Here is a 14,767-nt window from a genome sequence, read left to right as displayed (position 1 = left end):
TGCTAGGATTACAACCATGCACCACCAGGCCCGGCCTGCCATTCACTTTTGTATGTATTTAATTACTATACTTTGACATATATTGGCTATAAATGAACTTCTTTATGTTTACTAACTTGCTTATGTCATGTTAAGATCATAAAAATAAAACAAATATTTGATACAGGAAAATTCTGAGTCCATTGAGTTCATAAAGATGTGGAATCTCGCTGGGGATTTAGCTCAGTGGTTTCACCACCTGCTGCACAAGTGCAAGGACCCGAGTTTGATCCCCGGTACCAAAAAAAAAAAAAAAAAAAAAAAAAAAAAAAGATGTGGAATCTCAAAGGAAAAAAAAAACTTCTAAAAATAAGTAGGTTTTGATACAGGACTCACAGCCTGTTAAGTATATGAAGAAAAATATTCATCATAAAATTAATTATTAAAACAAATCAGAAATCTATCTTAATGTTAGATTCTCCAGGCTCATTCTGGTTAAGAGAGTTTGGCATTTCAGGGTTGAATACATGTGGAAACTTTATAAATATTGAAGTTTATAAAGAAAAAGGCAAACCAGTGATATGTGGACTGATTTTGAAAAAAACATAGACAATCAATGTTTTACTTTGCCTAATTGAGTTAACTCAACTATTTAATGCACAGTTGATTTGAGTGGGTTTGACAATCACTATCTCAATTTTACATTGTTATATCATCAAATTACTCTTGAAATAGTTTCCTTTCTTCCCAATCCCCCAGGATTCCAGAAAAGTTTGTTTTCAATGTTTCTTCTTTAATATTAAAGCAAATTTTAAGATGTTTGTTTCTATTATACTTGTCCCACAATTCTCATTATATATACCACTCATGTGATATCACAACCCTGAACTTTTTCAAAGGTACTTACTACAGTGATTTTTACACCACCTTTGAGGAAAAATTCTTCACCAATCTTGCAATTAAAACTCTTTTTACTTTCTCTCAGTTGTTCTTCTACTTTCAGTCCAGACTTATCTCCATTTCTGCACACAAACATACCCTTCTTGAACACAGAGCCCCAAAGCATTGCCAAAGTAAATTATAAAATGTAGGAACTCCTGGAGATCTTCATATCAAGGAAGTCTTATCCAAAAAGTATTGGAGGGTCTCAAGTCTTCTGAATGTCCTAAATTTCAGAAACTCTATGAAGTACTTGCATCAAGCCAGCATGTTTGGTAGAAAGTGATGTGGAGAACTGTCATTGCCAAATATGATAAACATTTACACAAAGTAAAATATTGTGTGAATAAATATTTTAATTTTGAAGAATAACAGGACAACTGGTTATGCCATAGGTCAACAGAAGCAACCCTAAAATTGCACGGAGGTCATTAAAATACCAATAAGAAAGCTGTAATAAATAACTGCGAGTCCCTTCCATAAGACAGATTTAGAAATGAAGAGGCCATTATTCATTTCAAGGCTCCTGAGTGAATGATGCTCCCTACCCAAACTATCAATCATTCTAACAGGAGATCATGTTCTTGCACTCATTTTTAAATCAAATGCCGTAGATGGTGATAAATATAAGATAAATAGTAAATGATATACTGTATTCCTTATTATTACAAATAATATTATTAGTGATTCTTCAATTAGAAAATTATTTCCAAATAAGAGAAAATATTTCTATTATATTTTTCTATTATTTCTATAATCAAAGTAAAAGAAAAGACATATCTAATTGAAGAGTTATGAATAATACACAATGCTGAATTTTTGTACATAACAGTAGCTTTACTATTAAATAGTGGTTCTCCAAGTGTGTCTCTGAATTGGCACCATCACCTGGGAGTGGGTTAGAAAGGCAGGCTCTGGGGAAGTTCACAATTCCTCCTAGTAATTCTGATGCGTGCTCAAATGAGAACCACAGCCATAGAAAACTTCACATTCTCAATGTCTGAATAACTTGAATCGCAGATATTTGTAGATTTCCTAAATATAAAACTAATTCACTTCTTAAGACATTTCCTTCCTAATAATTCCCACTTTCTTCAACCTTTTCATTAATTTTTGTCTTTCATCACCAATTCCCATAGATATGGGAATGTGGGGTGGGAGGAGTGCAGATTTTCCATAAGCAGGCAAAATCTTTATTATGTATAAAGAATTCTTGTTGTACAAGACCAAAACAGCACTGAAAAAGCCATGTTGAGATATGGAGGCTGAGTGGACTACTAGGCTCACTAACTAGTTGTCAGGAACATTTTTCTGGGTCTGCGTGTCCATTCTTCAGCTGCTGTGATGATTGACTATGAACATTTCATGGCTGCTTGCCTTCTCCAGAGAGGTGACTGCTGCTGATAGGAGGTCCCTAGTCCAGAAGGTGATCCTATGGTCCTGGTTGAGCCCATACCCTAATGGTATTTTGAAGCAGAGCTCAACACCCAACTGTGTACATCTCTTCCCAATTCTGCACTCACTGACATCATATTGGTAGCTAGAAATCAACAATGCTGGGGATATGTATACTACCAAAACTGGAAAGTTCTACAAACCAGGGTTTACTCCATCTCAGAGCTAGTCAATAAATACTAGCCCAACATTAGCATAGTCAATGACTTGCTGGGGTATCAAAGAACAGGTTCTTCTTAAGGATCAGAACCCAATGTTCTGAGATGGAATACATGCTTAATTTTTTCTTCTCTTCTATTATACTTCCCTAACTCCTACTCCCAGGAGCAAACCTTCCACAAATCACAAGTACCCAGATTCCTGATCTCAGGGCTTGCTTCAAGGAAACTGGACTTAAAAACACCAGCAGAGTCATTAGTTAAGTGACTGTGAAAACAGGCTCAAAGAATACATGTTAGAAATTATAAAAAAGTTACAAGTCATTGAACTTTTTGGTCATAATGATAATACGAAACCGTAAAAGATAAATTTGAAATGACAAGGATCTACTTATTGTGTATGTAGGCAATCCTTCATATTATAATTCTCAAATTATGCTTTTATAACCATAGGTGAATGTATTTAAAATGTGGGGAGAAAAAGAATCTTCATATTAAAGGACAATGAATATATTATGGATAACATCAGAAAACTGACATGGACTTTACAAATTAAGATAAGACCCATCAAAGAAACTTTATGTTCATGGAAAAATGACATTAAGTTGGTAGAAATGAGAGATAACAGGGTTTGTCTTCTTGGGCATTAAGAGAATTGAAGTAGCAGGAGTACTTTTTATAGAAAAACTTGTAGTAAATGTAAATGACAATGAAAAATATTATTTTACTATGAAAAATCTCATTATAAAAAGTTCTTTTTTCTTAGGCTCCATGAAAACAAGAGAGTTATGTTAGTTTTATAGACAGAATTGTTCCAATTATACTCAGAAAACTGGTTCCCCAAGAATAATTATTGAATGCTGTTGCTTAACATAGTTAACTTAAGGTTGTGCCAGGCCTAATATTGAAATCGATGTTAACTGTTAAAGTTTGAAAACTGTAATCACCAAACATGACAGAAAGATAACAGGAGCCTGCTGCTTGGGTTATTTGCTCTTAAATTATTTCTTGATTTGTTTGTAGTAGGAGAATAACATAACTGTAAACTTTAAACTTGTTACAAATTTAGTAGATGCCCAAGGAGAATTAAAAATATAAATTAGCTGTGTGATTCTATTTTCTATAGAAATATGGACTTTTACTTAGAAAAATAACTCTCACATTTTAGAACTGTTTCAAGTTAATGTACTACATGTACACATACACACAAGCTAATCAAAATTCTTGCTCCCTCGGCTTGGTGATAATAATATTCCCAGGAAAACTGAAATGCCATTAATACTACTCCCAATATAATTTTATTTATGAAATATATTAAGTATTCACGTTGTTTAATGAGATCAAACTTCTCTGGGTATAGGTTTTAACCATAGTGTAAGTGGATGAATGAATGAGTTTTTAGATCCTTTAATATTGAGGGCATATTAGTTAAGTTTTTTTGAATAGTCTTAGACTTTTGAGGAATAGTATTTATAATTATTACCAATCACAAACAAGGCTTCTGGAGTAAATCCTCAGTAAACAGGATTGGCATATTAAAGGACCAGTTTTTGATATGGTTGTTTTCAAATAGTATGAGGGATAATATTCTTTGGATACAGTTTATGATGCACTTTTATTATCTAATTAAACACTTCTTGAGTAAAATAATGTCAGATGAACTCAATAGCCAAACAATTTGATAATCCATGTTCTCCTAAATGTCCCATGACCAGAAGAGTAGCTGTACAACTTATTATAGTCCATCAAAGGAATACAAAGAAGTCTAAATTAAAGTAAGTACACTAAGAAAAAGAACATGTTCCATTTCCAACTGTTATAAAGCTTCCTATCTTTAAGCAAAGGTCAGTCAGTAATTATCTTATTTATGAAAGTAAAAGCGGAGGACGTTTTTCTTATTAAATAAATAGCTTTATGCTACAGATGTGGAACGCATTACAAAACAGTCAAAAAAGAAAGCAAGTTGAATGTCATCAACTCATTTTCCCCCACCCACTGTTTTAAATCGCTTGCTTGGTTCCAATGTATATTGCACTTACATAAGTTGTTTATGAAGAGCCAAATTAATAGTCTTTGCAATTGTTTTCATTGGAATTTGGAGAGCTGACAAATGAATTAGTAGAAAATGGCAATTCTTCATGAATTAGCTTTTAAGTCTCCCTAAGAGGCTGATGCAGAACTTAATAAGAGACTTATTAGGAGAAGTAGGACAACTTAATTCAGATTGATTATAGACTTTGGTGAAGACAGCTGGGGTTCAAATGAAACTGAAAAAGAACTTATATACACTTCAAAGTATGCTAAGCAGATGTCTGAAACAATTACTCCATTCTGCCTTTTCAGAAGTTTCAAAGGCAAGATGGGAATAGCATGGTAAAGGAAAGTTCTATTTGCCTAAGTTGAGGTAGGGGCTTTTAAAACACACACAGAACTATCTAAAATCAGATGCTGTGGGTAAAGAAAGTGATTTGATATTGCCATCCTACTAATTTGCTTTGAGCTTTATAAGCAAAGCAGGAAATGAGAGAGAATGCATAGAAACTAAGTAATAAGTTCTCCTACCATCATTAATTTATAATTATTTACATATTGAACAAATAATTCAGTCAGGAGTTTCAGAATGAATAATCCCCATGCTAGTTTCTAAGTTCTCTTAAAGCCAACAATGACAATTCTATTAAAAAAGTAAATACTATACTTTTAAAGTACATATGAGGCTTTATTATCATATACTTTCATAGATGTACTCCCAGATATTAAATGTCAAAACATATGTTTTTAAATAACACAATTGGATGCTTTTAAAGCTAGATAAAATATGGGGTACTTCATATATCAGGCATTAGTTCTATATTTAAACCAGATTTATGAAGTTTTACATCTTTTGTTTTTTGTTCTTGATCAAAAGGTTAATACAAATAGCATTTTTTTTTACCAAAACAAGAACAACAATAACAAAAGCCTCCATACAGCAATTCATTTGCAGTTCATAATACCAGCAAATTTTCAGTTCCTCTTCTAGGCAGAACACCTCATTCATTAGAAAGATAGCATTCTTTTATTTGGAGTTGGGAGAACTTATATATTTTGAGAATTATTTTTAGAGTTGTCCTGTTTATAATGGTTCTGTCTACTCATGCATCCTCTAACTGTAAGAATGGATTATAAGCTTTCTTTATAAAACATATATATAAAAAAGATTTTAAGGGTGGCTTGCATAAACAATAAATATAACAGAATTAATAAAATAATAAAATTTTAAGACCAGTGTTAAGAGCAGAAAAGCAGTAAGGAAAGACAGAATTGCAAGTTTCCTGCTTGCAAGCCTCTTGCTTGCCAAAGTGAAGATAAAGTTCTAATGCATTACATCACAGTTCCCATTATCTGTCCAAAGGAAACATATTTGGTATTCTCAATGTCAAATTATGAGATAGCATTTTTTGGACAAATTTCTCAAATAAACTAGACAACAAGGACTTAGTATGCGAGACCTGACATGATGCATTTGCCACTTCTTAAAATTTTAGAGGTGAGCGCTGAACATAAATAATAGCATGGTGGCATTATCAAAGTCCCTGATCCATTACACATATCACCAAATTAAACTGAATTAGAATGTCAGAAAAGTCTAATAAAAGGTATTTCACTGAAAGTACTTTATAGGAAAACTCACCGCACACATGCTCTTGACTTTTCACAGTAAAAATCCTAAGTTTAATGTCTTATAAGAATGCAAAATGCACAACTAATAGATGTGATAAATTTGAATATTCCAAGATGAAAGCCAGGGAGACTTTGTGGTGTGTGAAAAACTGTGCTGAAATACAGCTAGAGGTGTAGCTCAGTGAGAGAGCACATGCTTAGCATGTATAAGGCCCTGTGTATGATCCCCAGTATCAAATGAATGAATGAATGAATAAAGTCAATAAATGAACTTAGTAAGGGTAAGGAGATATTCCTGGTTCAAGAATGATATACGTCTTTCTGGTTGAAGAAACTGTGATTACATAGAAGAAAAACAACTACTTATAAAGATTTTCAGATTGGTAATGTTCTAAAGGACAAAAATATCACATGCAGACTTTGGGTTCAGAAATTAGTCTCAGTTACTCCAGAGGCTAAGGCAGGAGTATTATTTGAGCCCAGAAGTTCAAATCTATTCTGAACAACATTGTGAGACTCTATGTCTAAAAATAATACTAAGAAGAATAAAAGGCTGAGATTATAGTTCAGTGGTAGAGCATTTTCTTAGCATATCTAAGGCCCTGTTTTTTGTCCTTAAGTACCACATAAGAAAAAGAAAAAAATACTTACTCTATTTTATTAAAGCCTTATAGATATATGTGGAATATGTGATGATTCAGAATTATTTCCCAATACAAGGAAAGAAAAATATTTCTGTAGTCAAATAAGTATTCATGTTATTTCCAGTAAAGAAATCATAATTCTGTCCTTAAAATACTTGATAAGCAATATAAATTATGAATTTTAGAAGTAAAGAAGCATTTACAATTTAAATTGTATCCTTGTCGTTATTTCAATGAAAGCGATATTTGGAAAGCTGAGTTTATTTTAGTGAGCTAAATAGTCAATGTCAATAATATGTTTCTTTGTTTCTTTTGATTTATCAAATTTTCCACCTTTTAACAAATGATCAGCTAGCAATAATGCATCTCTATGGAGTCCAAGGTCTTAGTTGTTGTTTTATCCATTCTCCAGACTAAAAGACACACTTGCTAATGAAATGATATAATGCTAAATCCCACAGGAATATATATTCTGGAGTCATTTGATTAACAACTTTTTAAATACGTAAGTTCAGAATGTTGAATGGTATTATGATAGAGTCACTAGGGATATGGGTGTGTAAAATATTCTTCTGGCTAGCAGCCTAGCTATCAGTTGGGAGTTTTCTACAGCAGGGAGCTTCCCGGGCCTTAAACTGCTAAATAGAAAAATGGGAATAGTGGTTTTAAGGATGTTTTGATTTTTTTGGAAATAAGTTTCAGTTAACAAGCTTCAGAGTTTCAGACCTGGTATCAATAAGATGGAGTAAAGAATTTATTTCCACCACAAAATTCAAGAAGAACCACTGAAGGGAAATAAATGTATATGAATTCATGTAATCCATAATTTCAAAATATGCATAAAATGCTTATAGAATACTGGATTGGAAGCTGAAATCATTACATTTATTATCACCAGTTTATAAATATTCAGGTGCTACGATTCAAGTCTATCTATATTTGAGATAGAGGCTCTTTTAAAAAGGTATAGTGAATGTCAATATGTTTGACCATTACTATGATCAGAATAAGTCTTATCAATTAAGCTATGTGAAATCAAGAACAGATAAGCTAAGGAAACTTAAGTAAATAATGAAAGTAAGGTTGAATAAAGATCAACTGATATTTTGAGCTGTTTCACTTTTAGTTAGTTTCGATTATTTAACCATGCTGTATACATTCTTTACTTATACTTAGTATTTTACAAATGCTCCTGGTAGGATGGGTCTGGCTAAAAATTCTCCATACCTGTTCTATTGCCTATGTACTCAACAATTTGATTGCTTTCTGAACTAATATAGTTTTTAAAGGATATTTTCTTGAACTTATTTTTCACTTTTGAAAAGACTTTCCAAAATTGGTTCCTAGACTGTTGGACTAAAATACTGTATTTAATACAGAACAAATACAAGGCAATGCATTTAAAAATATTATCTTAATTTAGAAGCAGGCAGCAATGTTAACTATTCCTTTAAATGTTAGACATGGGGTCATAAAATCTTGGGTGCAAGGGATTTTAGAAGTTAATAAAGTCAAATTTCTAAACTTTTCTGTTTAATTCATCACCTACTATTCTAAGAGCTATTTAAATTCAACCTGAGACTATAGGCTTCATGAGCATGAAGACGAAGTCTGTTTTCTTTATAACTACATGTCTAGCACATCGTACAGTGGCTCATGATGTGTTCTTAAATGAATGAAGATATTTAAATGAAGTTGAGTGTGGTGGCCCATGTCTATAATCCTAGCACTCCGGGAGGCTAACACAGGATGATCAAAAATTTGAGCGCAACCTGGGAAACTTAGTAACTTAGTGAGATCCCTTCTCAAATATAAAAATATAAAAATAGCCAGGATATAGCTCAGTGTGAAGGCCCTGGATTTAATCCCCATTACCATACACTCACACACAAAGACAGCAAATGAGATTCCTTGCATGTTGCTGGCATTGGCTAGGAGCTGGGGCTTTAAAAAAGTTCACTATGATCCTTTCTTTTAGGAACTTTACTTTCTTTGGGACAAAAGACACCCAGAAATGTGCTTTACTAATCTCTCCAACCAATCAAGTTGACAATCAATATATGTGAAATTTAAGTGTGACAATTTAAGCACCAAATTGACAGCAGTGAAACCAAGGGTTGGTGGACATTTAGGGAAGATGACAAAGACAAGGTGACATCTATGGAGGGCCCTGAGAGTTGAGTAAGAGCTCACCAAGCAGATGAGGCGGGGTAATCCAGACAGAGCAAAGAACATTTGCAAAGGTAGGCAGTCGTGAAAATGATGACATAGTGTGGTGAAAGGGTGGTAGCATGGGCAGAGAACACTGGATGGTCTGGAAAATAAGAACTTTGAGAAGTGAAGCCACAGAATTTCATTCTCTAGACAGGCATTCTCCTGCAGAGAGTTTGGATGGAGCTGGAAGACACTGGATAATGCTGAAATACTTCAGTAAAGAACAATAAGGAAACTGTTCATTCATTAACCAAATATTTAAGATATAGTGTTTGTGATATGTCAAATATATTGACTGGGACTATGACTTACATATGTATTCTGTTACCTTGTAAGTAAAAGATACTAGCGATTTGAACAGAACATGGTTGAAACAAGGAGGGAAAATTTAAAAAAAGATATTTTGAGGTAAAACAAGTAATCACACGTGGGCAGAGAAACTGTGTAAGATTGAAGGATGAACCTAAAATTTCTAGCCTGGGGAAATTATTGGATTATGATTCATTGACTGAAATTCATTGACTGAAACCCAAGAAAAAGGGCAGGTAGAAGAGCATAGTATTCAGGAATTGAAAAAACTGAACAAATAAACTTGGCTCAGAATGCGTTAAATTTGTGACTCTCTGTCATATAAGTTAGGAGATCAGAAGACAGACCCAGACTAGTGACTCAAATGGTCACCATTGAGCCAGTTCAAACTGTGAGCATTTAAATAATAAATAAATCGTTGGACTAAGTTTAGAAACTTTGGCACACTGACATTTGATTTTAGAAGGAATTCTGCAGTTCTGACTTTAGATGATTCAACAAAACATGTCTTAAATTGCTGTTTTCAAAATAATACTAAATATATTATTTCTTTATAAATATATGTACCACACATTGGTCAGCTTTCCTGTTGCTGGGACAAAATGCCTGATACTTGCAGCTTAAAGCAGAAGTTCATTTTGGCTCAGTTTTAGAGAGTTCAGTTGATGGCCAGCTGGTTCCAAGGCAGAAATATTATGGCAGAAGGGCATGGCAAAGCAAAGATGTTCAACTTATGGCATCCCAGAAGCAGAGAGCAGGGGACAGTGCCAGAGAGGAAGGGGCCAGGGACCAGATACAGGCCCAAAGGTCATGTCCTCATGACTACCCAGGCACACTCAGAAGTGTGCTTTACTAATCTCTCCAACCAATCAAGTTGATAATTAAGAATGTCCATTACATACCATCTTTGTGCCACAAAAGAATAACTTTGGACAGCAGTATTCTAAATATATAATGATTTTTCCTCATGTCTTCAGTGGGCTAAAACAACTAGGAATTATAAAACAATCTTGTATTTGACCATTCTAAGGGAAGGACTCCATTAATGGTCGAATTTCACAATACCGTAAATTGTCCACCTCAGATAACTTAGTTATAAAAGATAAAAACTTGGACACCTGGCTCTTGACAAGTGCTACTCTTTTTTTTTTTTTTTCCTTTTTTTTTTTCCGGTACGGAGGATTGAACTCAGAACCTTGCACTTGTGAGGCAGGTGTGGTGCCACTGAGCTAAATTCCTAGCCCTGAACTATTCTGATAGTAAGTAACACAAAGGACACAATCATACCAAAAATACTCTCATGTGCACATTCGCACCCACACACAAGACATACATCAGACTACTTTAGTATGGTTAAATTAATTCCCTAATGGCAAATTTGGCCCTGTAACTTTTTGATATTTCATTTTGTACCACTGAAAATAGATGAATAATTACATTACTATCTTTTCTTGGAGAAAATACCATGTGAAAGAAGACTGGATTGGTGAAAGATGGACTCATTTTTACTATTCAAATAAAGGCTCTATTTTTAACTTTGTGGAATGAAAGCACTGTGCTCAAGGTGAGGTGGGAACTTCCTGTGAATCTCTTAAAGGAGTCTGGAGCAGAGCAGTAGACTGTACCTTGACTTTTTCGAGGTGATCTTGAAGAGAGTCAATGAGGAGATCGCCCACTGGCTGCCAGGACCCCTTGATCACCTCAGCCTGGTGTAGCTTGAGGTCCAGCTCACCGGTAGCCTCCTGAAGTTCCTGCAGTCTTTCCAAGGCCTCATCTATTTTTCTCTGCCAGTTAGCAGAGTGAAGGTTCAATTTTTCCCATTCAGTGTTGACTTCCTCAGCTTGCTTTCGTAGGAGACGAGTGACATTCTGGGCTCTCTCCTCTGGAGGCAGCTCTAAATTGGCAACACGACAAGGTTTTAGGCCACATTCGTTTTTGTTTAAAAAAAAAAAAACTGTTGAAAAGGTCAGACTGGGAGAAAGAAAGCAAGTACAGTTTAACAAGAGGCCAAAATACTGATTAATGGCTCTTTTACACTTTGGCATGAATTCTGATACGGTCCGGGACATCTAAAGTCTGTCTTCCCACAGTAAATCTTTTCTACCTTGTATCAATCAGATAATCCAAAATTCATTTAAACTAGTGGGGAAAAAAAAAAAAAAACACGTTAGGATGCACACCATAAGCTCTAATTCACTTTAGCCTGGTTCTGAAATTGAAAATCAGCTTGTAATCCTTATAATAATGGAATTCCTTCTCACAGATAAAGTCCTTTATTATTTTCTAACTGTTCCAACAAGTGATCACTAATTTCTTTTACAATTTATTTATGATTGTGTAAACAGATTTATGCATGGCAGTTTATGATTCCTTACTCTTTTTCAACATCTATGTTTAATTTGAATTGATTCTGTTTAACCTAGAAAATATGAGAGCTAGCCAGAGCTTGGCAGCAAGAATGGATGTGTTGCTCTGCTGCCACTGATCTTTCTATCAATATGTTATTACAGTAGCACATTCAATTACCTCTGGGCTCCTGGTAGAGTTTCTCCAGTCCTTCCAAAGGCTGCTCTGTCAGAAATATTCGTACGGTCTCAAGAGTACTCATGATTACAGGTTCTTTAGTTTTGAATTCCCTCTTGAAGGCCTGTGAAATGAGATGAAAAGAAATGCTTATTTGGCTTGTGGCATTCTTCTCAAAATTAATCCTGGGTGCTCAAAACTTGTTTATAAAACTCGCAGGTTAATTTTTTATCTCTTTTATTTATAAATGGATAGTCATAAAATGATGAAGAAGGCTATCCAGGTCTTTCTGTTAACGAGGAAACCACTATATTTATAAAATTATTCTGAAGAAAAGGGAAGGGGGAGGTCAAGTTTCAAGGTAGTTGATTCCCTCTCCATACAGTAAGTGCTTTGTTTATAAAACCTGACTGTCAAACTTAAAATGTAGATCCGAGGTTGCAAGGTATAGGGCTGGGAGTATAGCTCAATGACACTGCGCCTGCCTGGCAAACGCAAGGTCCTGAGTTTGATCCCCACCTCTGAAAGTAAATACATAATAAATAAAGTTGCAAGGTATATATTGCAAAACCTAATATGGCTAATGAGGAATTAAGTACACCAAAAGCAATGGATAGCCAGAACTGGGAATGGGAAGCCTTAATTACCATTTGCAGGAACTTAGGCTGTATTGAAATATGCAATCAATCCAATTGATAAACACCAATTAATTCTGTCAAAATGTCTGACAGTGAGTGAAATAGGAAATTAAGTGAAAATTGTCAATATTTTGGGAAAATAACCATTACATTATCCATTGTGAGCTCACAGAGAACAGCAGAAATGTTTTGAGCTATAATTTATGTAAGAAGTGTGGAAACAAGTTTCTATTAATAATAGATCTAGAATAGGTGTCTAAAGGTAGCTAGGCTAGTAATCTCTCATTTATAATCTTCCTTGAAACAGAGGATTAAGAGAAAATCAAAGTGCATAGTTTCTACCATCAAGAAGTTACTGGACAAAAAAGAAAACAACGGGGCTGGCAGTGTAGCTTAGTGGTAGAATGTTTTCCTACCATGCACAAGGCCCTAGGTTCCATCCCTAGCTCAGAATGGAGGAAGGGAGGGAGGGAGGAAGGGAGGGAGGGAGGAAGGGAGGGAGGGAGGAAGGGAGGAAGGAAGGAATGGAGGAAGGAAGAAAGGAAGGAAGGAAGGAAGGAGGGACAGACAGATGTGAGGATTTGGTGACTAAATAGATGCTAGAGATAAGAGAGAGGGAAGGAACAAGGCTCCTAGTTTTAGACTGAGTAAATGAGCAAATGATAGATGCAATCAAACTAAGTGTGAACAAATACATTTTCCCAGATTCCTCAGTACTCCTACTAAAAGCTATAGTTTCTTGAGGACTTTCCCACACCATTCAAATTAGATCTGTAGCCATTACTAGATAATTTCTCAAATTTCTCTTATCTATGAAGCCCAAATGCTTACAGTCCAGAGTAGGCTCTTAAGTCAAGCTCTAAGTTGTCAGAAGGACTGGAGCCTCTCTCTCTCTCTCTCTCTCTCTCTCTCTCTCTCTCTCTCTCTCTCTCTCTCTCTCGGTAATAATAGTTAAGAAACTCTGAAGCCCAAACCTTGAAGTCTATTTGTAGGTTATAAAATTTGAAACGCATGGGGGCAGCAAGCTGGCTCCTCGAGAATCTGGAGTTTGATTCAAGTCTATTATGTCTCCAAGAAGAATCTTTCAAGATGAGAAGAGTACAACTGCCTCCTTCTTTAGGTACAGAGGAAAGTAACTTTTCCTGATCTCTTTGTTTATGGATTACATGGCCACTCAGATAGGAAAATTTTTATCAACATTCATGATATCACCCTAGGAGTCAGTCTTTGGGCAAAGGGAGGAGTAGGTACAATATTTACTGTAAGGTAATTAAGAGAGATCTGTCTTTGATTCAGAACATCCTCATTTGTACATTCAGGGTAAAATTAATAAAGACTAACATTAAAAACCCAACACTAAGCCAGTGAGGATTCTGTGTATGGAACAGAGTAAAGAGTGTGATTGCTCAGCTTGGAGAGGTAACATCCCCTTCCTGCATGGAAACAATAAAGTCAGGTGTTTGGAGAGGAGGAAAGGAGATTTAGGAGTCATTCTTACTTAGATAATATACATTGAGTACCTTATATATCAACATTTAATGAGCAAATAGAGAAGAGGATCTCATGAGAGACCAAAATGTAATAGATAGATAGAGAGCTTGGTGGACTTGAGGAGTACAGAACTACTAAAGACAATGAGACTTTCAAGAGCGTCTAATTATGATACATAGAAGTAAAGCCAGGTTTGCGCTGAAAAGTGTTCGTCTGATTCGATGAGAACAATTTCAAGGCAGAGCAATAATCTCAGACGTAGGTTTAGTTGAGGAAGGAATAGAAGAAGAGGGAGTAGGTATTCTAGTGAAAACTGTTCAATATATTTTTTCCCTGAGAATAAAGAGAGAAAGGTTGGAGAGAATGAGAAAAGATGACAAGATAAAGGGAAAAGATGTTCTTTTTAGGATAAGAATGACTTGAACATAGGCCAAAAGATTGAAGTTCCCCATAGGGTAACCAATCATCCTGGTTTTTCCTGCACTTAGTTTTCGAGGATGTGAAACTTTCAATGTTAAAACTAGAACAGACCAAGGAAAATTGCATGGTCCCCAAGAAACTAGCCTACTTGATCACACCAGGAAAAAAAACTCTATTAAAGATATGGACAGAAAGTAGAAATAACCATTGGAGTGGGGTCATTCAATAAGAAAATGGATCTTCAAAGTCTCATCCAACTGAGAAAGTCCAAAACACTATCTGATGATATAATTCCATTGTTACAGCTGAACAGTAAATAACTCAAGGCTAAGGG

At 34.9% G+C, this 14,767-nt stretch overlaps 1 protein-coding gene across 12 annotated transcripts in view; it reads right to left on the bottom strand.

Moving 5' to 3' along the window:
• Dmd (dystrophin) overlaps positions 1-14,767 on the bottom strand; it is a 2,486,572-nt gene that overhangs the window by 329,652 nt on the left and 2,142,153 nt on the right. For all 12 annotated transcript variants that reach the window (XM_004850043.4, XM_087189971.1, XM_087189973.1 and 9 more), the window contains 2 exons: positions 11,888-12,008; positions 10,987-11,255 (listed from right to left, as the gene is read on the bottom strand). In XM_004850043.4, the coding sequence (XP_004850100.2) occupies positions 10,987-11,255; positions 11,888-12,008 (390 nt within the window). The remainder of the gene's footprint in view (positions 1-10,986; positions 11,256-11,887; positions 12,009-14,767) is intronic.

This window comes from Heterocephalus glaber, unplaced genomic scaffold, assembly GCF_053883595.1.
Source record: "Heterocephalus glaber isolate CG9 unplaced genomic scaffold, H.glaber_assembly_v1.0 deba00001547, whole genome shotgun sequence".
Classification (NCBI taxonomy): domain Eukaryota; kingdom Metazoa; phylum Chordata; class Mammalia; order Rodentia; family Bathyergidae; genus Heterocephalus; species Heterocephalus glaber.
Note: the sequence above shows the minus strand (reverse complement) of the source record. Positions and strands in the feature narration are given on the sequence as shown.